General features: G+C 52.4%; 1 protein-coding gene, 1 long non-coding RNA gene and 1 other non-coding gene across 5 annotated transcripts; 2 read left to right on the top strand and 1 right to left on the bottom strand.

Moving 5' to 3' along the window:
- Positions 1 to 171: 171 nt before the first annotated feature.
- LOC142821457 (uncharacterized) lies at positions 172 to 15,336 on the top strand. Its single transcript, XR_012898238.1, has 3 exons — positions 172 to 2,290; positions 14,488 to 14,550; positions 15,198 to 15,336. It is a non-coding gene; the product is annotated as an uncharacterized LOC142821457 (long non-coding RNA).
- Positions 379 to 460, top strand: TRNAS-AGA (transfer RNA serine (anticodon AGA)). The gene has a single exon. It is a non-coding gene; the product is annotated as a tRNA-Ser (tRNA).
- LOC112544453 (uncharacterized) lies at positions 7,851 to 19,579 on the bottom strand. Of its 3 annotated transcripts, none has more exons than XM_075912333.1 (10): positions 19,461 to 19,579; positions 18,602 to 19,068; positions 17,064 to 17,159; positions 16,252 to 16,482; positions 15,942 to 15,964; positions 15,202 to 15,317; positions 14,267 to 14,326; positions 12,122 to 12,322; positions 10,873 to 10,986; positions 7,851 to 10,662 (listed from the first exon to the last, which is right to left on the bottom strand). In XM_075912333.1, exons 1-10 carry the CDS (start codon positions 19,480 to 19,482, stop codon positions 9,545 to 9,547), a joined length of 2,448 nt encoding a protein of 815 aa, XP_075768448.1. In that variant the 5' UTR covers positions 19,483 to 19,579; the 3' UTR covers positions 7,851 to 9,544. The 3 variants fall into 3 exon arrangements, with proteins under 3 accessions (XP_075768448.1, XP_075768449.1, XP_075768450.1); XM_075912334.1 differs by having other exon boundaries at positions 7,851 to 10,605; XM_075912335.1 differs by having other exon boundaries at positions 7,851 to 10,602.
- Positions 19,580 to 25,828: the final 6,249 nt, after the last annotated feature.

Below are 25,828 nucleotides of genomic sequence, written 5' to 3'. Positions count from 1 at the left end.
TCCCTATTTCCTTCTAGCTTTCCCATCCTGGCGGTGTCTGTCTCCCTGGGCACAGAAGGCTACAATGCAGTGGGCAGAGGCTCTAACATGCACATCTCCCCCAGCTGCTGGGACTGTAGAGTTGGCCTTGAGGTTGGGCAGGGTTGAGGGGAGGGACAAGTGCAGCAAACATTGATCATCTGGATTGCCAACCCCCTTGGTCTCAGGGTTTGGGTTGGAGTCTCCAGGTGGGGACCTGGCCTCCTGCGATTTGGTCCCTTCCTGAGGGCACAGAATTAATGAGAGAGAATTTCTTAACCCCACAGCAATCTGAGTTGGCCAAGGAATTAGTAACAGAATTTTTCTCCACATTTATGTACAGAAGTTTAGTTTCTTAGAGCTGTGATGGCCAAGTGGTTAAGGTGTTGGATTAGAAATCCACTAGGGTTTCCCTGTGCAGGTTCAAATCCTGCTCACAGCGAAGCACTGTGTTTTGGCCACACCCCTAATGAGGGCAACAAGCTACACAACCCCTGAGACATACTCCCCTTCTGCTCCTGTCAGAGAGATGACTGGGATGGTACCTCATGCTGGGTTCCTGAGGTCTCAGGTAAACTCGGCTCCTGCCCCTTGCCCAGCCCTGCCCCTGGGGGCTGCTCTGCTCTAGAGTGCGACAGGAGCTGGGTGAGAGGTCGGGGAGTCTGGATCTGTCCCCAAAGGTCCATCTATGCAGGGGGGAAATGCTGGGGATGTGACGTGGGTCACCCCTCCTGTGTCACAAAGCCTCTGCCACCTTCCCAGTGTTAGGAGCAAAGGTCTACAGAAGTAGCGGGGGAAGGCAGGTGTCTTGTTCCCTGCTCTTGCTTGGCCGTTTCCCCCTAAGTATTGGCCAAGAGTTAGTAACAGAATATTTGTCCAAGTTTAAGTCTAGGAGCACTTCTGTGGTGTAGTGGTTATCATGTTTGTCTAATACACAAAAGGTCCCTGGTTCAAAGCCAGGCAGAAACACAGTCTCTTCACTTATTGCAGCTCCCCTTGGTGCCCAGGTAAGCACAGCTCCTGGACCTGTGCCTGGGATGAGCCCAACTCCCACATGAGAGAGGGGGTGACATCAGCTGAGAATGCCTCTGGATGCCAGCCTGGGGAAGTCAGGTCAGGCATCTGTTGGAGGCTTTGCAGGAAGCCAAGCCAGAGATCTGGTAGGAGGAAGCTCCAGCCTGCACAGATCCAGTGGCTAAACAGGTCTTGTTCTGGCCTTTCTCCCCTGACCTGTTGGCAGTAGCTCAGTGGCAAGTACCTTAGATTAAACAGCTGAAAATCCCTGGTTCTGTCCAAGCTTTGGCATGTCTGGAAGAGCAGCAGGAGCCTCTCTTTACCTCTTGATGTGCTAGAGCCTGTGACATCCCCTCATCCATTTCTGCCTGGCCTTGGAAACTCATGTTCATCTGATTAGCCCCCAACCCTTCCTCAGAGTCACTGCTGCCTTGACTAAAGACCCCTGCCCTTGTGGCTGCTAGATGGATCTATTCACATGTAGATTTACTGAACACTCTGCCCTGCCCCCACTTGGTTGCCTGCACCCAGATCAGTCCATGTCACTGGCTCAGGGGTTTCTCTCCTCAGTGCACTGCAGAGAAATCCCTTGTTTCTTAATGGGCCTCAGGGAGCCCAGAACAGAGGGAGCTGGGATTCTAGTCCCATTGGTCCCCTCAATGCTCAGCCTCAAGACCTGAATCCTGACTTCTATATCCTCAACCCTACTCTGAGCCCTACCTCACCCATATGCACCCCAAATCCCTTCCCTGAGCCTCCCACTCTGCTCTGTAATTTCTTACAGATACTGTCCTATCACAACCCCTCCCGCCCCTTCCTTCCTTGAGCCTCCCTATGCCCAAGGGGTGGTGCCCAGTAGAACAGTTCCTCTACAAATGTGTCACTTTCACCCCTGGGAGCAGCTCAGTCATGCAAAGGGGCTGCCTGGGGCAAGACATTAGCCCTGAATGGCAGGGGTGGGTGTGGCAGTGACATCACAAGGGTCTTTTGCAGCATCTCAGCTTTTTGGCTAATGGAGGTTGGGAGGCGATGACCTCGCAGAGAGTCCATGACAATGGCCAGGTGGGACAGGCTGCAGGTCAGGGGCCATCTCAGAGACCCCAATGACTTTGCTGCAGGGAGTCTCCTTCTTGAGATCTGCCCTTGAGGCCAGAGAGAGAATGAGGGTCATAAGCATGAGTGTGAGGAGGAGCCTCATTGGAGCCGTCTCCTTTCCCACGAATAACTGACCTAGAAGACAGACGTCCCTGTGGAGAAGGTAAAAGTCACCAAAAGAGTTAGCACTGAGTGGAAGAGTTAGCTTGAGTGGTTGAGCATTTACTTAGCAGATGAGAGGCAGTAGGATCAATACCCATGTTCTCCTGTGATGGAGGAGTCCCCATTTTTCTTTTCCCAGGCACAGCCACCCAGAGGGCCAAATGCTTCCAGTGGCCCCTCCCTCTTCCTACTTGCTCTACCCAAAAGCCACCCACGGCTTAGTTCCAAATCTGTAAACCTAATTGCACGAGGAATAACGCCTCTTCTGCTCCACTGCTGCTATTTTGAAATAGCTCCTGCCCAGGGCCATTGAAAGTAATTACTCCCCAGTACTTCCTAAATCAAGATAGCATGTCCACATTAGGGGAGCCTTCCTTGGACTAATTTTGAGGCTTCCCTGTAGTGTGGATATGCTGTTTCAAAACAAGCTATATAATTTTTTTTCAAAATAGCGTTTTTTGAAATAAGTGTGCTTTGTAGATGTACCCTGAAGCTACATCTAGACTGCCAGCTTCTTTTGAAAGAAGCTTTTTTTGGAAAGGCCTTAAAAAAAACCAACTTCTTTTGCAAGAGACCGTCCACACTGCAAAAGTGCATTGAAAAAGCAATCTGCTTTTTCTAAAGAGAGAATCCGGACCGAATGGACGCTTTCTTGCATGTAAGCTGTGATTGTTATGGATGGAATGGCCACGAGAGCACCTGTGCTTTTCCCCCTTTCCTCTTCTTCTGAAAGAACTTTCTTCCCCAACTATACATGCCTTTTTCCAAAAGAGCTCTTTCAGAAAATGGCTTCTTCCTCATAGAATGAGGATTAGCAATGCCAGAAAAAACCCTCTGTTCTTTCAATTTTCTTGCAGAAGAACACAGTTGTAGTGTGGACGTTCCTCAAGTTTTGTCAGGAAAAATGGCAGTTTTTCGGACAAAATTGTGTAATGTAGACATACCTTGAGAGCTTAGAGAAGGGGAGGGAAGCAGGACCAGGGGAGAAGGCTCCATGACTGTGTCAGAGGGAGGCTCTGCCCTGGCCAGTGGGGAATCATTGCCTCTCTGAGGGGCCTAAGCCTGGTGCATCACTTCCCCAGGTTACTGAGTGGGGGCTGGAGCCAGTTCTGTTTTGTCTCCTTCAACAACAAAACTCAGCAAATAGATCTTATGATAACCTGACTGTGCACTGGGCTAGTGCTGTGTGCGCCACCAAGCTTCTGCAGGGCTGCCCATATGTAAAAGGAGAAGGGCAGCACAAGTGAGCTGCTCTGCCCCTTTGGAAAGACTTGTCTTGTTGAGATTAGAAGGCCCCCCCCCCCCCCATAAGCCACTATTGTGTCATAGGTGGTACAACATCAGCCATGGAGGAGTAAGGAAAGACTTGGCACAGGAATAGATGAGATTGTTTCCCCAACCAGGAATTGAACCTAGGCTGAAGCAGCAAGAGTGCTACATCCTAGCCACTAGACCACCAGGGAGATGCCAAGAGCCCTTTTTCTCAGCCTGAAATCATCTGCCACACAGAATTCAACCAGCAAACCTGGCTCCTAGAGCTCAGGTAGAGTGTGGGGGTCTCATATTTGAGCTGTGGGGTTCAGCATCAAACCCCCCAGTGGGACATGTAATTGTGCTGGAATCTGGTTTACTCTTGTCTGTGGACAATAGGAAACAGTCTGGTGGGCCACAGAGAGAACCTTTTAGGATGATGTAGAGGTAACTGAGGACTTTGTCTTGTTGCCTACAGCAAATCCTCCAGGTACTGCATGGTACTGGGTGGAAGTAGTGTCACTTGTGCAGCAGCACAGAGTAGTTGGCACATTAAACTCTGATGTCAAATGAACACTTGGGAGAAAGAGGCTCCCCACAAGATTTGTAAGGACTGTGCTTGGTTCTTTGATTTGAGGCAAAGGGCTTGTTCTCAGTGCCCAGATGCTCCAAGAATGAGATCAGCCTATTCCTGCCTTTACTCTCACTGTGACATTAATACAGTCCCCTTTGGCCTGAACGTTGCAGTAGTGCCCAGCCCAGCAGGTTCTGCTCACAGCGGGCCACTCAGCCCAGCTGGCTTCTTAAGGTTCCAATTCACTTGAACTCACGGTCCCGTGAATGTGGCATCAAATCTGTGGCTCACCCAGATGCACAAACCCAAAGCCAAACTGAAAGCAACAGGAGCTGCCCAGGACCCCTCCTTCCGCCCAGCAGGGACACAGGGATTCAGCCGGATTGTCCCTCAAGGACACAATGATCCAGATTCACCTTTGGTTTTGAAACAGACACTTGAAGGCAAAGGAGGGCAGGGGCCCAGCAGCTTCCTGCCCTGCCAGGTCTGGCTTATTGAGAGGCCCATAGTAAGAGGGAGGGGCCACTGGAGGTGCTTAGCCCGCTGGCTGGCTCTGCCTGTGAACAGCAAGAAGGAGATCCCTGCCCCTGGGGAATGTGGGTCTGGGCACAAGTTCCAATGCTCCCTGTGCAGAGAGAAAAGGAAGAGGAAGGGCTCCCCTGGCAGAATCACCCACCTGGCAGAATGAAACTGGGTTGTGGCCCATTGTGCACAATGGGGAATGCGGATCTGACAGGGGAGAGGCTGTGGAAGGCAGAGACCCGGCACAGCCCCTGCCTTGTCACATGTCACTAGAAACACTCTGCTGTGCTGAGTGTAAGGGGGCTATGCCCAGGCAGGTGCAATCTCTGCACTGTAGGCTCCAGCTGTTCAGTGATGCAGCCTCAGCTCCACCTGGGCTTTAGCTCTTCTGTTTAACACTCTCCCAACTGAGCTATTTTGGCAGCTGAGCCCTCAGCTCTGAGGCTGCCACTTCTCTCTCAGGGCATTTTTCGCAGCAGCAGCAGCGCACAAGAGAGAAGCTGTTGCCAGTGGCCCTTCAAGGAATGATGAATTTTCCTGCCTCCCTCTGCCTGACTCACTACTTTGCCCCATTCCTGCCTCCCTTCCTGGGCTGACCCAGGGGTAAAGGGGCTGTGGCTGCCAATGACAGGGAAGAATCTGGGAGGCAAGATGCTGGCAGCACGAGATTCCAGCTGCCTCTTTGCCCTAGGTCTCCGTGCGCCATGCCGGCCACCAGCCATCTTGACCAAACCTCAAACCAGCAGGACTAGCCAGCCTATATCACAGTGAGTTTCCTGTGGCCCTGTTACAGAAGAGCCATTGGGAGCTGCAGAGATGTCCTTGCTGTTGCCTGAGGTGCCTTTCTGAAAGGGCCACTTGTGAGCTGGGCTCCCATAGGCCAACTAGCTCAGTTGGTTAGCGCATGGTGCTAATAATGCCAAGGTCATGGGTTCAACCCCCATGGTGGCCACAGGGAGGTTTGGATTTGGTGACTTCCCCCTTTTTAGCTGCCTGCTATGGACAGAAATAAGCAAAAGGCTAAGAGCCTTTCAGGAAACTGGCAAGAGAAGGCTCCGCCCTGCACAGACCCAGTGGCTAAAAGGCCCTTGGCCTGGCCTGCTTCCCCCAATAGCAGGGAAAACTCTTCTCCTCCCTCCATTGTCCCCAATGGGGTGACCTGAGGCCAACAATTCCCCACTGGGCAGGGCAGAGCCTCCCTCTTACACAGTCATGGAGCCTTCTCCCCCTGATCCTGCCTCCCCCTTCACTCAGCTCTCACTGCTTGGTGCTGCCAGGGAGGGGCCTCACTGCTAGAGCCGCCTCAGCAGGCTCTGGACTCAGAGACACGTCCCAAAGCAAGATGGATGCTCAGACCGACACTGAGGTTACATCTACACTGCAGGCATTTTGCACAAGAACTGTTTTGCGCAAGAGTTCTTGTGCAAGCAAGAGCACATCCACACCATCATGTGCTTTTGTGCAAGAGCATCCATGGCAGTGTGGATGCTCTCTTGCACAAGAAAGCTCTGATGGCCATTTTAGCCATAGAGGTTTCTTGTGCCAGAAACCCCTGTTGCCCTTCCACACTGCCCTCTTGTGGAAGAGTTCTTGAACAAGAGGGCTTATTCCTTGTGGTGAGAGGAATATCTCTTGAGCAAGAAGCCCTCTGGTCTGCCGCTTTACTGTAAATTTGCTTGCACAAGAACCCGTGTTCAGTGTATACGCTCTGCAAGTTTTTGCGCAAGAACGCTGCAAGAGGCAATGGCATTGATACCTACATTTGCCAGTGCCCCACTCCTCTTTTTTACAGCCTGGGGGCTAAGGGCCTCCAGTGGGCCCTCTGCCTTTCTACTTACTCTTCCTAAAAGCCAGCCCTGCCGGGGCAGAAAGCTGCTAGGATTCAGCCTCCCTTTGCCTGGCGCTGGCAGGAGCAGTGGAGACAGGCCCCAGAGGGGCAGAGTTGCCACATTGGGAAAGTGCCACTAGGCATGTGAGATGCAGTGGATCCCTCCACATGATCTCCAGCCAGCTCCCTTTGGCTGAGGCATTGGCCGCTTTCTTGCTGACCTAATGTGAGTGGTTGGCCACTCACCAAAACACAGGCCTCACTGTGAACATAAGAATGGCCAGACTGGGTCAGACCAAAGGTCCATCCAGCCCAGTGTCCTGTCTGCTGACTGTGGCCAATGCCAGATGCCCCAGTGGGAGGTAACCCTCACATAAGTCCTCCCCTGTCATCAACCTCCAGAGAAACAAAGGCTAGGGACACCATTCCTACCCATCGTGGCTAATAGCCATTGAGGATTCTAACCTCCATGAATCTATCTAGCACTTTTTTGAACCCTATTAAAGTCCTAATCTTCACAACATCCTCTGGCAAGGAGTTCCACAGGTTGTCTGTGTGCTGAGTGAAGAAAAACTTCCTTTTGTTTGTTTTAAATAAGGATGTTAAATGTTTGTTAATGTCCTAGTTGAGTAGTCAATGGAATTTCCATTGACTACTCAGCAGGCACGTCCACATTTCAAACATTTCACAGCAGGAATGCAGAATTCTGCATGCAGGCCTGGGCCAGCAGGACAATCCATCTGACTCTAGGCTACACGTGGGCATGCCACTTTTGAAATATACAAGAATCCCCTGCTTGTGGGACACATTATTTGGAGTGGAGTTAGCTCAAGTGGCAGAGGGCTTGTTTAGCATGCGTGAGGCAGTGGGAGCGGTATCCACTTTCTCCAGTGATGAGGAATCTTTGTTTCCTCTTTCCACAGGCAGAGCCAGCCAGGGGACTAAGAGCCTCCAGTGGCCCCTCCCACTTCCTATTTGCTCTCCCTAAAAGCCAGCCTTGCTGGGGCAGAAAGCTGCTGGGACTCAGCCTCCCTTTGCCCAGCAGTGACAGGAGCGATGGAGACAGGCCCCAGGGGGCAGAGTTGCTCAGATGGGGAAGTGGCAGCAGCTCCCGCCACATGATCCCCAGCCAGCTCCTGGGGGGTAGGGCATTGGCCGCTCTCTTGCTGGCCTAAGACAACATCCCAGGCCTGTTGCCCCCCCCCCCCACAAAGCTGATTGGCTGGCAGAAAGTGCCACTCAAAGGCACACCTGCAGCACTAGCATAATGGCTCAGATGTAATTATATAAAAACTAGATAAATTCATGGAGGTTAACTGTTTTGACTTGCTTGTGTTACTTTGTCAAACTTCATTTTAAATAAAGTAAAACATTATGTCCAACACAAAAGATTTAAATGTTTTCTTTATTTAAGGCAGGAGTGGAGAATCATTTTTTGGTTGGGGGTAACTGATTCTCAGGGGGAGAGAAAAAAAGCACGGGGCACCACACAAGTGAGAAGGGAGGGGGGGAACCACCCCTCCAAAACTTCCCAACGCTCTCTGATGCAGTCTTAACTAAGACACCTTACTCTAGTGCCCCAGCCTCATGGGGTAAAAGGAAGGGAAGAGGGAGGGGGGAGTGAGGTTCATGGCTTCCCACAGCCCAGATTCACTATTCTGGGGGGCTGGAGTTAGTGGATTTTATGGACCTCCTCAGGCTCTAAGATGGGACAAAAAAGAGGGATACAGTGTGTGCGCCAGGGCTGACAAGAGGATAGGGATGGGGTGCAGGATCTAGGAGGGAGCTAAAGTACAGAAGCTGGCTGGGAGTGCGGTGTCTGGCCAGGTGGAGGAAACAAGGTGTGGCAGGGACCTTCCTGAGACCCTGACCACTGTTCTGTCCACTATCCCACACTTTGAGGGCTACAGCAGGGCTCTCACCTGCAGAGGTTTTTGTCCCTGGGCCTTCCTGGCCCTTAGCATAAAGGATGTTGTATGGGACTGAAGCCCTGGGCCAGTCACGACTGACCAGAAAGCCTTCTTTTTGCCCCGAATGGTGGAGGGTAAGGGAGCCCTCCAACACCCCTGCTCAACTCCTCACTTCCCCCGTAGCATTTAGCAGAGCTGCTGGTTCCTCCTGCTCCTCCACTCTGTCTTCTTTACACTGGATAGTTTTCCTCCTCTCCATGCTCCTTCTCTCCCTCAGGGAGGGTTCTTAAAGTGGCTCCATGGCAGCCTCAATCAACATCACCTGGCCCTTAATTGATTTGCATCCACCCTCTCTCAGCTGCCCCTAATTAGCCAGGATTGCTGCTGTTCCCTCTGCTAGAGCAGCATTTCTCCCCTACCCCCAAGTCCTTTAACCTGCTCTGTCACAAAGGGCAGTATGTGGCCAGGAAAGATGGGGTGTCAAGAGTAAGCTGGGGGTGCGGGGTGTTGGTGGGGGAGGAAAATGGGGATTGGGATGGGAGGGGCTCTGGGTACGAGGGGGAACAATACCTGCCTTCATGCCCCCTAGCAACAATATCTCGCATCAAGCTGTCCCAGCCACCCTGGAGGAAGGCTTTGCTGCTGTGGCAGCCACGAAGTCCAGCGCCAGCCCCGGAGGCCAGAGGCTTTACTGCTGCAGCCATGTAGCTTGTGACCAGAGGTGCCACTGCCACAGCTATGCAGCCCAGAAACTACCCCAAAGGCACCCCTGCCATGGCCACATGGCCCCAGAAGCACAAGATTCTATGGCTGTGGCCATGAGCCAGCATTTGAGGCCAGAAGTACAGCGACAGCGGTATGTCGGCCTCTGGGGCTGGCCCCACATTGTGTGGTGGAGTCTAAGCCCCAGGGCTGCCTCCTTTCCAGTGCCTGAACAGCAGGAAAGAGCACGGCTGAGCTCCTTCCTTTACAGCACATGCCCGTTAGGGGGAGGGCCTAGCACTGCCTCATGGGCAGGATCAAAGCACTAGGTGGGCCTAATTCTGCTTGCTGAGAAGTTTTCCCTAACTGTGGTATTGGGTTTCTCCCCCTTTGGCTTCTTCTATGTCTAAAAAGCTGTGGTCTCCAACTGAAACTTTTCCCACAGTCAGAACAGCTGAAGGGTTTCTCCTATGGATAAGAAGTGAGCATCGATTGAAGCTTTTCCCAGTGAGAGTAGGTAAAGGATTTCTCCCCTTTATGGCTTCTCGAATGTCTATTAAGGTGCGATCTGTAACTGAAGCTTTTCCCACAGTCAGAGCAGATAAAGGGTTTTTCCCCTGTGTGGGTTCTCTTATGGGTAAGAAGATTTGATCTCCGACTGAAGCTTTTCCCACAGTCAGAGCAGATAAAGGGTTTATCCCCTTTGTGACTTCTCCTATGGGTAAGAAGATTTGATCTCCGACTGAAGCTTTTCCCACAGTCAGAGCAGACAAAGGGTTTCTCCCCTGTGTGGCTTCTAAAATGTCTATTAAGGTGTGAGCTGCAACTGAAGCTTTTCCCACAGTCAGAGCAGATAAAGGGTTTCTCACCTGTGTGGGTTCTCCTATGGATAAGAAGAAGTGAGCTCTGAGTGAAGCTTTTCCCACAATAAGAGCAGCTAAAGGGTTTCTCTCCTGTGTGAGTTCTCTTATGGATAACAAGGTGTGACCTCCGATTGAAGCATTTCCCACAACCAGAGCAGCTGAAAGGTTTCTCTCCAGTGTGGACTCGCCTATGGATAAGAAGAAGTGAGCTCTGACTGAAGCATATCCCACAGTCAGAGCAGCTGAAAGGTTTCTCTCCTGTGTGGATTTTCTTATGTCTGACAAGATTTGAATGCCGACTGAAGCATTTCCCACAGTCAGAGCAGCTGAAGAGTTTCTCCCCTGTGTGGGCTCTTTCATGTGTAATAAGAGTTGCAGTGTCACTGCTAGCGCAGGGTGACTGTTGATGGGGGATTTTCTGTTGAACAGTTTTTGTGTTTGTTTTTAAACCTCTGCTTCTGTGACTGGATTTACCCTGCCCCTCTCCTGGATGGTTTCCCTGCAACCTGTGTGGGCTGCACTGACTCTTACAGGTCTCTCCTTGCTCAAGACTCTGAGAATCATGCCCTTGAGCTCTACCCAATAACATCCCACAAGCAGCCATTCGCTCAAGTCCTTCCTGCTGAAGATTCTTCTCCTGGTTCTCACTCAGCATCCCATCACCTGCTGGGACAGAGAGAATCCAGACAGGAGTCATTCCCTGTGCTGAGCTGAAAGGAAACTCTAAAACAAATAGAAAAGGGGGAACATGTCCAAAGAACGGTTGGAAAAATTGAATAACCATGAGCTGAGTTCACCCTTCTTCCCCATAACTCTTTCCTCCACCCAGCACCCTCAGACTGAAGTTTCAAGATAGAACTGATGAAAATGCACACGTGATACCTGCTAGGAGGATACAGAAATTAGTTTGAGTCAGTTTAGCTGATTGTTCACCTGCACGGGTGTCACAGCTGATGTCCCCTTCCTCACTGCCCTGGAGAGCTGGGATCCGCAGCTCTTCCCTTCGGTCCACCCAGAAGATCACATGAGTTGTGAAGACTGGAAATCCTGCTCAGTGTGCAATTAAACAAGAGTTGATCTTGTTCATTAAGTTCTGTGCCATTACTGATTCCAGAGCCATGATCGCAGTCATCCACCCTGAGAGGATCCTTCCCCACCTTTCAGGGACTGGGGTCTAGCTGGTACAAGATCCCAGGACACACTCACCTGCAGGAAATGTGCATACCCCTGCCTTGGGAATTGCCCAGCTGATATCCCAGGTGAGATGAACACTCAGTTGCACACTCTAGGGTACAATGACCTCAGGGCCTGTCCTGCCCGCAGATGAGCAGTCCGCGATTATGCAGACGAACCGTAGGATATTTAAAACCATGCTTCATTTCCAATTTCATATGTCTACATTTGCATTTCTCCCTCGAAAGACATACCCAAGAGCTCTAGGGAGGGCTGGCAGGTCTGACACTGAGGCCCCCACTCAGGGCTCAGACTGCAGCTGCCACATGGCGGATCACGACGGCTTGGAGAGGAAGGATCCAGCAGAGCTCTAACTCTCCAAGAGCTCTGTCCACAAAGCTCCTGGCTGGGGGGCTTTGCTCACCCTGCTTTTTGGCTCAGATGCTCTACTTGGGCCAGAAGGAGGCAGAGGAAGTGATGTGAGCAGCAAAATGAACCCTTGGCTGGTTGCTTCAAGGCCTGCCTATGGCTCCATACTTCTGATCCCAACTGCCTGTGTCTGGGGGAGCCCTGCCAGCTGCCCACAACAGCTTCAGCTTCCAAGGCCAACCAGGGCATTCCAAGCCTTCCTTCCAGGGACCCAGCACAATAGCACAAGGAGACCCTGCAGGCCCTAACAACAGCTGTACCCAGCCCCACAACTCTGATACCTGCCATTCCTGCCTGGGCCCTTCCACTGACACCTCCGGCCAAGGCATTACATACGCAAGATGATGGGGAAGCACATTGCGACCTTCGCTGTGGGAAGAGCAGCACCACTTATGTCCTTGATCTTGCTTCCCCTGGGACAGGGCACGGAGGTGACAGTCTCTCACACAGGAGCCAGGACCAATGGGGCAGATACTTCCGACATTAGTGGTGGGGGCAATGAGGGACCCTGAACCAAACCCAACCCAGCTGCTCCAGAGCCCACCCAGCTTCTCATACCCGAGGGGACAGGAATCCTTACCCAGCCAGCTCACAGCCTCATAATTCTCCTGCATCACATCCTTGTAGAGGGTTCTCTGGCCTGGGTCCAGCAGAGCCCATTCCTCCTCAGTGAAATAAACAGCCACCTCCTCGAAGCTCACCGGCTCTGCCACAGCCATTTTCTCTTCCTGGCTCTGTAAGCCAGGGACTAAGCTAGAGACAGACATGGGTGTTCTGCAGCCTGGCAGGGGGAGAAGAGCAATTGGAGAAATTTCAGAAGGGGCTTTATTTGATTTTACAGACCCATTTTGCCCAGCCTCTGTCCCTGGTGACAGACATACTAGACTCTGCCATTGTGGGCAAAAGTTTGAGTCTATATATTCCATAAACACCACACACCAGTTAGATCCCTAATCCATATTCTTTTCTCTCTGTACCTAGCTTGAGTTACAACAGTACTACACATGCAACATTCACATTCAACCATACGATAAGCCAAACATTCACCTGCCTGAATACGGAGACAGGTTACATTTAGGCAGCTGTATTTAAAAACCTTAGTTTTCATTCATTGAGTTGAAACACAGACTATGGCTCTCTCATATGACAGATTTTATAAATCTTTTCCACAACAGAGAGTAAGCACCTGAATACAAGTATTCAGGTGCTTACTAAACATATGTACTGAGTGCTTGCAGGATGATATCTTAAAATACATGGATTCATGGGATAAGAAGATATCCTTAGTCATGCAGTCTGACCTCCTCTGTGGCACAAGCCATTACACTTAGTCCAGTTACGCAGGCACAAAGCTCTGTTTCCCTACAGTGTGTTTTCTAGAAAATTGCCCAGTGTTGATTTGAAGACATCAAAAGATGGAGAATCCACTAGTTCTTCACTCATTGGTTTCAGCAGCTAATCCTCTTCCCTATCAAACATTTGTGCCTCCTTTCTAGTCTGAAATTGTCTGGCTTCAGCTTTCAGATATTGGTTCTCCTGAGACATATCCATTAGACCAAGGGTGAGCACTACATTTTGATGTGTGGCGGACAGAGTGCTTCCCCCCCTAAAATTTTGGAAAGCGCCTGGAGTTGTACTCTTCCATGTCATTAACTAGAGGAAATGCAGATTCTGGGATGGAGATTGGGAGCAGAAGGGAGTCTGGGGTAAGGGACTGTGATGTAGGAGGGAGAGAGGGGTCTGGGAGGGAGTTTGGGTGAAGGAAGCAGGTATGACCTGGATTAGCCAACTACTCATTAGATATTTAAAGTAACTTTAATTTAAAGTAGTAACTTAGTGAACTAATAAGGGGCTATGAGTGTCTGACCACTGAAAATTCTTGTATATATAGATGTAGTAGGACAGAGAGTTTGAATATGGGGAGAGGGGGGCAGAGATTAGGAGGGGAAGGGAGAGATTGGGGTGCCAGAGGTAAGCTCTGGCCAGGAGACTTACCTGAGTGACTCCTGACGAGCAGCCAAGCACCTCTCTCAGGCAGATAAGGGAGCCTGCCTATCCCTCACACAGGCTGCAGGGCCATGTGTGTGTGAGAATAATTAAGAGCTGGAGGGGGCACAGTGCTTCCTTTCTGGCCAGAAGTCAGGCAATAAGATTGTCCTGGGGGTGAAAGCAGCACCTGACGCCACCCTCCCCCCCCCTCTGGGCTTTCTGAGCAGCTTGCTCTTGGGACATGTAAAGGATTGAACCAGCCCACGGCTCCCCCAGCGTCCGTGAGCCAGATCCGATGGCTTGGCGGGTTTAATTAGGCCCATGGGCTGTATTTTGCCCAGGCCTGCACAACACCCCCTGGGGATCAGCAGTTTCTCACCATGGATAGACTGATACAATGGAAGTCAGTCAGCTCTCAGCCTTTCAGCCTATTTACTGTTTGAAATAAACCCTGTATGGAAACTGACTGAGCAGTGAAATCTGAGCCTGAAGGTGCCATTCCTTGCGCGCTTTAAATTCACCCCTTTAGCATCACACCCCACAGACCAGCATTTCTCAAAGTGTCCATAGGTCCCCATGTAATGCCCCTGGGGTTCCTCACTGATCACTGGGTGAGATTTAGGGCTGTGCGTACCATGGCTGCTGGGTTTGGTTGGTAACTTTAATGACAAGCCCATGAAGATGTTTTCACAAGGAATTTTCTCATTATGTAAAGAATCCCCACCTGCAAACTCACCCTGTCTGAAAGCTCCCAGGAATTTTCCTCTTGCTCGCTCCAGTGTAGAGGGCAGAGTGTCTAGTGGGGGAAGGGATAAGAGAAGTGAGATTCCAGGCTCTCCTATTTATAATAGCCCCACATTGAACTCTGCATTTAAATTGTATCAGAGTCCAGACAGAGACACACTCAGGTGTCTAATATGAAAAGGTCTGAAACCTTCTGTCTCCTTTCTCATCCAGGAACCTCTCAGCAATGGAGCCAACATCCCTGCAGCCTCACCCCCATTCCAGGAGAAACAAGCTGTAAGTGAGATTTACTTTTTCCCTCCTTGTCCCTTCCCACTTGGTGTCTCAGTCACTTACGGCCTCTTGTTATAACCTAGAGCTGTGGTGGCGGAAGGTGTTGCCACCACAGGAACTTTACCCATTTTGATCCCTTTCTGAACACTCCCATTAGTGTCAGTTTACAAACCCCTGGCTCAATTTGCAAGGAGGTGGGTCTGTTCACTCAGGGTATGTCTAGATTGCATCCCTCTGTCGGCAGAGGAATGCAGATTAGGCAGGTTGACATTGCAAATGAAGCAGGGATTTAAATATCCCGTGCTTAATTTGCATAAAAATTGCCACCGTTTTTGCCGACTCAGCACTTGGTCAGCAAAAAGAGGCAGTGCAGAGGGGGATCTGTTGAGGAAAAAAGCCTTTTTCAACAGATCCCTTATGCACAGGATATTGAAATCCCCGCTTCATTTGCCATGTCAGCCTGCCTAATCTGCATCCCTCTGCTGACAGAGGGATGCACTCTAGACATACCCTCAGTGTCTTTAGGGAGAGCAGCATGATGGGGCTGTCGTTCTCCATGTGGGAATTGTGGCAGGGGAAGATTGGTTGTACAGCCCAGATTCAATAGTCTCAGATACATAAACCACTTTCCCCATATCCATCCCTTCTAGATACCTTTGAACTCCCTCAGAGTCTCCAACAGTGCAATCATTTTCTGGGAGAAACCCCTGACTTGTTCTTCCAGTTCAAGAGAAATCTCCTCTGGTGGCTGGAATTGCCCCATCTCACACCTGGACAGAAACAATTCCATGTGATTGTATTTCATTTACTGATAAGTTCTGGTGAGTGAGTCTCAGCTCTAACAGGCCTGGAGTTAGAATTCCTCGAATTCCCCCAGCCTGAGAGCAGGGGCAAAAGTCCATGGCTATGCAACCTTCCCCTCAAAGGACCCATTACTGTTCTTCACCTCTGGCCCACAGAGACCAGCTGGGGGACAAAATTGAGTCTCCATGCCCATCTCACTCCTTGGCCTCCACCTGGCCCTCAGCACCTTAAGGGCTGTAGAAATTTGCCCACTGGGAACTAGACTGAGACACCAGCTCCCCCCTCCCCAGCTTCTTCCACACAGGTATCCAAACAACCCTCGGGTGGGACAGACTCTTGATCCCTGCTGCCCTGGGGCTAAACGTGCCCAGCAGTGACAGGCCCATGTTCCAGCCCCAGAGTCCTGAGGCAGCCAGTCCCCAGGGAGCTGACAGCTCTAGGAAACACTTGACATCAGACTGTGCCCTGAATGGGGAATTCCAGAGTCTACTGTGCGAGGGTGAGACATCTGTATTCAACATCTGGTGCTAACATTAACTCCAAGCTCTTTCTCTGTGTGGTGCAGCATGAGAGGAGCGAGAGCAATATACCTGCTCAAAGTGCTTCTGACATCCTAGAGAAAAGAGACAGAAAAAAATCTCAGTCCCATTGGACACACACAGGGGACCTCAGGGAAGGGATTTTGCAAATATGGGGAGGAGAGGCCCTGGCCTGGCCCCAGTGCCATCGATTCCCTTAGCAAATCGAGCTTTGCCATCTCTAATGTCTCTGTGCCTGTAACTCGGCAAAGCACAACAGTCACTCACATGTCAGCAATGCACGTGTTACACTGAGATCTGACAGCTGGACCCCAGCGCTTGTGATACAGGAGAAGCTAGGATGTTTCTCCCTCAGTCTCACCTGCAGGAATTCACTCGCTGGCTTCTGACACTTCCCCTCCAGCTCCTCTATAAGCTCACTAAGATGGGAAATCTGTGCAGAGAGTTTCCTGAGTGCTCCAGTCTGGAGCCTCCCAATCTCCTCATCCAACTTCTCCAACTGGGCTAGCAGGAGTCGCTCTTGATCCGCCAGGAACTGCTGCAGCTGCTGAAATTCAGCCACAATCTTCTGCCTCTCAGCTTGTGTTTGTTTCTGTATGAAAACAGGGAGAGGGCTGTTTGGGGCATGGATGGAACCCGGGTCCCTTTCATTGGGAGGTGAATACGCAGCAGAAGAACTTCTTGGAAAAACTTAAAAGTTGTGATATTTGACTCTACTCTGTGGGCACGAGGCAGAGCATCTCTCCCAGGATCTCCTTTGGCCCTTGTGTCCCTCTGAAAGGGATGTTCCCATGTCTGTAATAAGCAGCATTTTCTGTTTTTTATGGGCACTGGGAATTCAGATCCAGAGCAGCAGGAGGCAGGACTCAGCACCAGCCTGACAGAAATACTCAGGGAGGAAAAAGAAGCAAACATTGCAATGCACCAAGTGAGCAGACCCAGCAGACAGCCCTTCAGGGGGACATTCAGCTCCCTCAGGGATGATTTCTGGGAGTCACAGGTGTAGACATTAACTCATCCACTGACAAGGAAGCTGACAGAGCTAACTCAGCAATCCATGATCCAGGAGAGAGAGAAATTAGCCCAACCTCACCAAGGCCACACAGGAGTCTGCCTCTTAACACAGCCCCTCCCACTGCCAGTCCCTGATGGTCCATAACCACAGGCACCTACCAGACATTCCTGGCTTTTCCCTTCTGCTGTCTCTTTCCATCTCAGCAGCTTTTCTCTCTCTTCCCTCAGAGTCTTCAAATGCACCTCCAATTTTTCCTGAAGAAACAGAAATAAGCACCAGGGCAAACCCCATGAGATGTTGGGAACCCGTTTGTCTGCCTTTAAGTTGCACTGTCCAGTTTTGTGGAGCTCTGTCTCGGTCTAGCAGGGACTTAGCCCTGCATGTGGCATTATGCATAGAAAAAGAGACAGGAGGAGACTGTGGATGTAGCAGATACCTTTCACGGTGGGGAACGGATTGGTGGAGGCACCTTCGTAAAGAATGATGCAGGTGGGGATGTGGGAGATAAAACGAGTAAAAAATATTAATCACGTAACCGGTTACAATTTTATCAGGGACAGTATTTTTAACCTCCTGACAGGCAAGGCTGGTAGCAGACCTGGTCTCTCCTGGAGGCAGAGCTCTCTCGTGGGATCTGCCAGGAGTGGCCACAAGGTCTGCCGGCAGATGGGGACTCCCAGCAGCTGCAGACTGACGTTAGATGCCAGGGGAAGCGGGCACTGCCGGGAACAGGGGGGAATTGAACTGGTAACTGGCACCGATAAGCATTAGCGCATCAGTTAACCAGTTTGAACTCTGGCTACAACCCAGTCAAATCCCAGTAGTGCCTGGCATGGACCTGAGCTGCCTGGAGTGGTGCTGTGAGTGGACTCAAAGCGATTGGGGCCCCACCCAGTGTCCAGGCCAGCGACCTCCTCTAGTGCCGGCTGCAGCATCTGAGTTTAACCCCTCATGGAGCAGCCCAGGAGTTCAGCATGCCAGTGGGAAACCTCCTCTTCCTGCTTGGCCTGGGGCCTGTAACAAAGCATCTTTCCCTCCAAGAGCCACACTTCATTACTCTTCAGTGATGCTGAGGGGCAGTGGGAATGCAGCCTAGTCATTAGTATAGCCTTGGAATGAGCCTGGAGACAGCAAGGCTCGGAGCTAAACTCTGTCACTGCTTTGCTTGGTGACCATGAGGGAACTTGTTACCCTACTTTCCCTTCTCACCATTTGTCTAACTATACTGTGACCTGTTCAGAGCAGGGACTGTCCCTTGCTGGGTGTTGTGTAGCGCCCTGGTTCCATTGTAGGTTTATAAGGCAAATGACAGATTACTTCTGCTTCTCAGCCAGTAACAGCTTGTAACCTCCTCTTCTCCAGTCCTAAGGCAGCTCACTTCCATAGACTGGCCTGTAGCTCCTGTGAGCTAAACCTCTCTGATTGTTAACACCTTCCCTTGTGCAAAATCCCCTCTTGTCACCAGTGAGGGCTGGGTTTCAGGATTCAGAGCCTCAGAGACATTTCTCACATCGGGTAACTGAAAAGATTTGCTGTAAGTTGCTACAAAGCCAGAGCATTTACTTTTTACAGAATTTCTTGTACCATGAAGGCTTTAAAGTGCCATGTCACACCTCTGCCAGGTAACAGTCGATGAAATTAGCCTCTAATTAAAACCCAACCTTATTTCCCATTACACTGGACAGCAACTCTGTACCTTGTACTCCTGGGCATCTTCCTGGATAGGCGCTACTGTTTGATCCTGGGATCTGTCACACCCCACACAGATGGGAGTTTGATCCTCTTCAGAGAACAGCTTCAGAGCCTCCTGGTGCTCTCCACATAGCCTGTCCCATCTTGCTCTCTTTGCTGCCTGGAAACTCAGCGGCTTGGCTAATTCTACCATGGTTGTTAGCTGCCGGTTGGGCCGGAGGCGTCTCTGTTGCTCAGTATCTCTGCACCAACAGCTGAGGGGGGCCTGGCAGAAATTGTACCCACACTCTAGAGTGACAGGGACTGTGAAATCCTCCAGACAGATGGGATGTGGCGCTTCCTCCCAGAGACTTTCCACCGGACTCTCTGCAGCCATGGCTGCTTCTGGGCTGGGGAACAGGGGTAGTTTCAATATCCTGAGCTCAGCAATGTGGGGGAAGGTCTGGAGGGTGTGTGCGTGATGCACCAACACTGATGACAAAAAACAAAACAAAATTAAAAACAAAACAAAAAAAATCCCTGGGGGCATAATCTGTGGTCATGCAGGGACAACCAGGCCAGGCAAGATTCATCGATATATATATAAGTATGGGTATCAACACTGATAGATTGAAACATTTTTTTCAGTAACCCTTGAGTTAACTTTTCACAATGGCACGAAAATGAGCATTTCTGTGCCCTTGCTACCAATCTGAGTTTTCACAGGTGCAGGGAATGAAGGGGGAATAGGTCACTAGCAAGTCAGACCACAATGCATGTCAGCAGGCACTGGGATTCCAAATGTTAACACTTTATCGACAGAATGGCAGCATCACCTCTCAAAAGATGCAAACAAATAAGCTCTCAGGCAGCATTATTCTTACCTGGCATCTGGGTCTCTCTCATTATGAGCTGAAGAATTTTCCATTGGTTTGTGTGTCAAGTAGGGGAGAGATGTTACATTTAGATTCATTGGCTGTTATTACTTTTCAAAGGTAAAAGTGCTGCAGGGAGCATGGGGCCTCCCAGGAGGACTCCCCAACAGGCCCTGGGGCTGCACATGGGCTATGTCTAGACTGGCATGATTTTCCAGAAATGCTTTTAACGGAAAAGTTTTCCATTAAAAGCATTTTTGGAAAAGCGCGTCTAGATTGGCAGGACGCTTTTCCGCAAAGTCACTTTTTGCGGAAAAGCATCCGTAGCCAATCTAGATGCGCTTTTCCGCAAAAAAGCCCCGACCGCCATTTTTGCGATCGGGGCTTTTTTGTGGAAAACAAATCTCTGCTGTCTACACTGGCCCTTTAGTGCAAAAGTTTTCCAGAAAAAGACTTTTGCCCGAACAGGAGCAGCATAGTATTTCCGCAAAAGCACTGACAATCTTACATGAGATCGTCAGTGCTTTTGCGGAAATTCAAGCGGCCAGTGTAGACAGCTAGCAAGTTTTTCCGCAAAAGCAGATGACTTTGCAGAAAAACTTGCCAGTCTAGACACAGCCATGGTGTTTCAAAGAGGCAGCCCAGGGCATGGCCCCTTTAAAGCTCCCCTCCCTCTTCCCCTGCAAGAGCCACGTGAGCAGTGCAAGGGCAGGTACAGGGATGCTGCAGTTATTGCCCCGCCCCTCCGGACCCCTCACCCCCACCAAACCACCCCCTTACTGTGAGCCAGACTCAGCGTCTCCTGACAGAAAGGGGGGGGGGAGGGGAGGAGAAGGCTATTGACAGACCATCAGCATTTGCTCCTCATACAGGCCACCAACCGTTCACATCGCTACACAGGGCCAGGAGGTGAGCAATTGGGCCCCCCCCCCCGTAGCAGAGCCAGCCCTAGGCTGCGGGAGGGGGTGCCAGCGCTAACCCGCAGTGCGGGGGAGGGGGCTGCAACATGGGGAGAGCGAACCCGGCTGCCGGGCAGCACGAGCCCAACGCAGCCGCAGCGGGACGGTGGGATTCCATCGGCCCGTCAGTCACGTGCCCCCCCCGCGGCAGCTGGAGCCCAACGCACCAACACGGGCCGGGACCCCCCGAGATTTGGGCCCAAAAGGGATCCCCCGCTGTCCCTGCAGCGATTGAACCGCCTCACCCCGCTCGGCGCCTCCGCTCTCGTCCCGGCACCGCCCGAAAGAGCACGGCGAGTAACAGCCCCAACCGCTCCCCTAGAAGTCCTCCAGGAGAGTGCGCGGCGCATGCGCGGTGGCGGCCGCCTCTCTACCCGCGCGCGCAGTCAAACGCTGCTGCGGGCTCCGCCCAGGGGCCAATCGCAGCGGGGCCTGGTTAGGGGCCGGGGAAGACGCATTGAAAACCTGTCCGGTGCGCTAAGACCGCGCGTGCGCAGTGCGTCAGTGACTCCGCTCCCGGATCAGCGCCCGGGCTTAGCTCAGACCGGGAGCTGCCTGGCCACGCCCCCGCCTGCTCCAGCCCCTCGCGTTCCCCTCCCCTCAGGCCGTAGAAGCTCAGGCCCAGTGGCCCCAGAGGGGTAGCTGTCCACATTGCCCAGACCTAGGGCCTGGGCAGGCACGTGGCTGTTCTGTGCCAGTGACAGCACAACTGAGCCACATCCCCCACTGAGACTCAGCCCCACTTTGCGGGTCCCAGCTGCTGCCCCTCCCCTGCCCAGGGAAACGGGGCAACAAAGCAGAGAGCAGCCCCCTGGGGAGGGGGTGTGGCAGTCCTTGTCACCCCCATTCTCCACCCCACCTGGGGCAGTAAAACAGCCTGTTGGGGGTGGTCTGCCCTACCTTAGCAGCTGGGAGACATTGGTCCCCAAATGGGTCCTGGCTCTGATGATCATTATGACGGGGTGAGTCATGTGCCTCAGCAGCACCCTGCTTTTATTGGGTGCAAAGGGGAACAGAATTTGATTGTGAAACATGAGAGGTAAATAGGGGGGTTAATCCCTTTGCCCCTTCAGCCCCCCAATAAGGAAAATGACTCAGGGCAGAAGCTTCCCTCCAGAAAGGGGACGATGCTACAATCAAAAGCTGTGAGGAAAAGCCCCAGAGCTGAGAGGATTTTTGCTCAGTAACTGGCAATGGCCGTGGGACCAGCCCATTGATGACACTGGGGAAAACCCCAGTGCATCTGTGGGACAGTGAACACACCTAAGAAAGCAGGAGCAAACGATTTGCATAGCTGCCCCAGGGTCCCTCCCCAGTCCCAGCTCACTGTAAGGGACACAGTCCTTCAGCTCCTGCCTATGCTTATAAACGGGAGCAGCGCTGGCTTCTGGGTGCCTTAAGAAACCCTTGGCCCTGTAGCATCTGAGAGACTAGCAAAAAATCTGGAGAGTGTCATGAACTTTTGTGGCACAACCCACTGCCTCAGATTCTGTGTCTGTACCTGCTTGGGAGTTTTCTTAGGTGCTTGTTTGGGAGCATTTCTGGAGCACTGACTTCTGTGGGGCTTTTTTACTTTCTTCATTTCTGTCCTGCGAGTGTGATTGACTCCCAGTTGTGCAACCTACTTAGAAAAAAAAAAGCAGGCTATGCTGCTTCCTCACTCTCAGAAATGAAACCAACCTGCAGGGCTGGGTTGCAGAGGGGCCATGGCTGCCGGGGACCTGGCCGGGAGCTTCCAAGATGAGGTTTACGTGTCCCATCTGCCTGGAGTATTTCATAGACCCGGTGACTATTGAGTGTGGGCACAACTTCTGCCAGGCCTGCCTCAGCTAGTGCTGGGGTGAGTCGGAGCCCAACTTTTCCTGTCCCCAGTGCAGAGAGACCACCCCGCAGAGACACCTGAGGCCCAACTACCAGCTGAGCAACCTGGTGGAGCTAGTGAAATGCCTGCGGCTCCGAGTGGGGCCAGCCAGTGCTCGAGGGGCAACAAGGGTGCAAGAAGCACCAGGAGGACCTGAAGCTCTTCTGCCAGGAGGATAAAGCCCCCATCTGTGTGATCTGCAGAGAGTCCTGGGAGCACAGCACGCACACAACGGTGCCCATCGAGGAGGCAGACCTGGAGTATAAGGTAGTGACCAGGCTGTGCAGGGCGGAGAGTTAGAGGGGTAGCAACAGAGCCCCCTGCATGTGTCTGACCTGCCCTGGGTAGAGCCAGGGGCTTGCCTGGGAACACGACCCAGCCACATGGGGCTAGGCCAAGCCCAGCAGCGCTGCTGGGGAGTTACTGGGGGCTGGAGAGGGGGGACCTGCTCCCCCAGCCTGACTGCTCCATGGCACTGTTCTCGCTGGGCACAAGCCAATGGCCCCAAGCAGCCCCAGAGCCTCTGTGTTTGCAGGAGCAAATCCTGAGCTGCCTGCAGCATTTGCAGGAGGAGAGAGACACGCTCCGGGGCCTGGAATCTGACTGAGCCAAGGAGAGTGAAGGGCTCCTGGTAGGTGCCCAGCCCTGCCCAGCTGCTTTGCACAGGGTGAGCAGCGACAGCAGCCAGGGGTCTCTGTGCTGGCTGGTATCTGGGTTGATCAGAAGGTTAAAGGGTTTCAGAGTCGATGCAGGGACACATCTCAGGGTCTCTTCAACCAGTGGGGGGGCAGCCTTTGCTCAGAGCTACCTGGTGTAAATCAGGACAGTGACCCCACTGGGGTTTGAGTCAGTGTGACACACCGGGCCGTGTCTGGGCACAGCTGAGGGCGTCCGCTCAGGGTGAATTGCTCGAATCCGGGGCTCCTTACAGCCCCCAGACTGGTGACCTCTCCACACAGGCCACAAACCAGTCCCACAGAGCGCTTCAGCAGCCTGCCTGAAGCCTCACGAGCAAAACCCCTCCGACACCCCAGCAATATCCGTGCCCCAGATGGCCCCGGGCCTATACACAGGTGGGGGGGTCCTAGCACCCAATCCCACCTACCCCGAACAAGTTCTGTCCGGTTCCAAGAAACCAGCCACAGATCCCTGGTCAATTTACCCTCTGGATCTTACCCACAAATCACGCTGGGCCAATCCTTTAGAATCTATATCTAAAGGTTTATTATTACAAGAAAGAAAAGCCTGAGAGTAAGGTTATTAAAGTACAGTACGTTACATGCACCGAATCTCCCAGTCCTCGATGCAGGCTCTAGCAGAGATGTTACAGCTGCTGGTTTAAAAGTTCTTGTTGCACATCCTAGGGTCAGGATGGGTTCACAGGTCTTCCAGGCTCTTCGATCCCTGCAGTGCTGCCTCTGGGATGAAGTGCTGAGCTGAGAACAAAATGGCATCGACCTCATGGCCTCTTTATACCTCCTTCCTGGCCTCTTCTGGTATGCAGCAGGTCACCTGGTCCTCAGCCTCTCTATGTTCCCTGCTGGCTGCTCTCAGGTGACAGCCCCCATTCTTTGGGTGTGTCCTTGGCCCATTGAGAGCCATTGTTCACAGGGCCTCGGTAATTAGCATATCCACAGCCTCGGCCCTGCCCAATGCTTAACCACATGCAGGGAAATCTTCAGTGTCCATACAAGTACATGCTAATAATTGCACACACAGACATTATACAAACACATGAACAGCGTACATAGGATTATCAGATAATAAGCAATACCTCACATGGCCCCCTTCTATACCATTTTTGGGGCCAACACCCCCACCTATGGGTGCATCAGTGATCTGGCTGCTCCCCTCAAGATCCAGCAATGTGACAGTCAGGCTCCTCTGTTACTCTGGCGTTAGTTCCCACTGGGGTCAGTGGGGTTCAGGTCAGGCTCCTGGAGGACCCTGGTCCATCTGCCTCTGGGGACAATGGGTTCAGCCCAGGCTGACTGGGAGTAGCCTCTGGTTCTGCCTCTCTCCTGCAGGAGACAGGGGTGAGGCTGGTAAAACTGCTGCAGAGAGGTGGCAACGTCAGGCTGAGGGGAGATTTGTGCTGAGCCCAGAGGTGTGAGTGTCAGATACACCAGAGATGCCAGCGGCTGGTTTGGGCACCATTTGCCAAGGCCTGGGCTGCACCTCAGTCCATGGACAGTGCCCATGCTCCAGCAATATTTAGAGCTGGGTCTCTCCCCCGGCCCTGCCTGGAGCGGGCCCCAGCCTCCCTGCGCATCTTCCCACCCCAGCCCCAGAACGTGTCCCCCCGGTCCCGGACCGTCCCTGCCATGTGCAGCTTTCAGTCCGGCTCCCCCTTGCCGGCTGCTGCCATGCATGGCGTTTTCAGGTGAGCGGGGAGACACCCGGGTGTGATGTCACATCATGGCCCAAGACTTTAAAACTGCCACGTGACATCATAGCCCGGGACTTTAAAACTGCTCGGCGTGGCATTGCGCCACGCAGCCTAGCTCTGGGTTCAAAGTCCGGGAACTTCTGGGGCCCGAGCGCAGACTCCGGCCCCGCAAGGTGGAAGGTAGAAGGTAGGGGAGAGGAAGGGGGAAAACTAGGGGGAAGGCGTGGGAGAGGAAGAGGCTTGTGCGAAGAGGAAGGGGTGGGAGAGGAAGTGGCTTGTGTGGAGGGGGAGGAGGAAGAAAGGTGAAGGAACCAAGGGGCAGGGTGGAGGAGAGACAAATGCCAGGTGTCCAAGTGCAGACAATGAGGAAAAGGGCAGGAGGGGAGGTGTCAGTGAGAGGGGGGACAGAGTGATGCTGGGAGAGGAGAGTGTAAGGGCATTGCGGGCTACAGGGGGGAGGGGGAGGTTCTGGGAGAAGGCTTGAAAGAAGGTGTGGGCATGAGAAAGGTGGGGATGGAGCAAGTTGTGTGAAGGCACAGAGGGGCATGAGGGGAATGGGGGCAGAGAGTGGTGAGGGGGTGGGCATCAGGGAAAAAGAGGGCAAAGGGGCAGGGACAGTAAGGGAAGGGGGGGCACCAGGAGGGTGCAGGGCTAAGGGAAGGTGCAGATGCCAGGGGATTCTGGAGATGAAGCAGACGGGCAGACACCTGCAGGGGAGGGACCAGCACCAGAGGAGAGAGGTGAGGGAGGTGTTAGAAGAGGGGATAAGGAGGGGTAGCTCATATGATCAGAGTGGGGCTACTGGAGGAGTGCGCACAGAGGGGAGAGAAGGGCTGGTGGAGGGGGACAGGTTGCAGGAGGGCAGGTTGCAGGAGGGCTGAGGGCAGTGAGAAGGGCAGGAGTCAGGACAGCAGAGGAGGGTGAGGAGTTGGGGGGGCAGCAGGCACTGGGAGAGCTGATGGACCAAGGGGAGGAGACATGGCAGCAGAGAGAAACGGTAGAGGTTTATAAAGTATTTATTAATAACTTGGGTGCCACAGTGGCACATCCAAACAAGCCACATGAACTCAGTACTGGTGCACAACACAATTCATTCTGTTCATGGGAGGAAACTCTTGTGCAAGAAGCCGCCATTGCAGACATAGCCCAAGAACATCTTGCGCAAGGG

Source organism: Pelodiscus sinensis, chromosome 31, assembly GCF_049634645.1.
Source record: "Pelodiscus sinensis isolate JC-2024 chromosome 31, ASM4963464v1, whole genome shotgun sequence".
NCBI classification, from domain to species: Eukaryota; Metazoa; Chordata; order Testudines; family Trionychidae; genus Pelodiscus; species Pelodiscus sinensis.
Note: the sequence above shows the minus strand (reverse complement) of the source record. Positions and strands in the feature narration are given on the sequence as shown.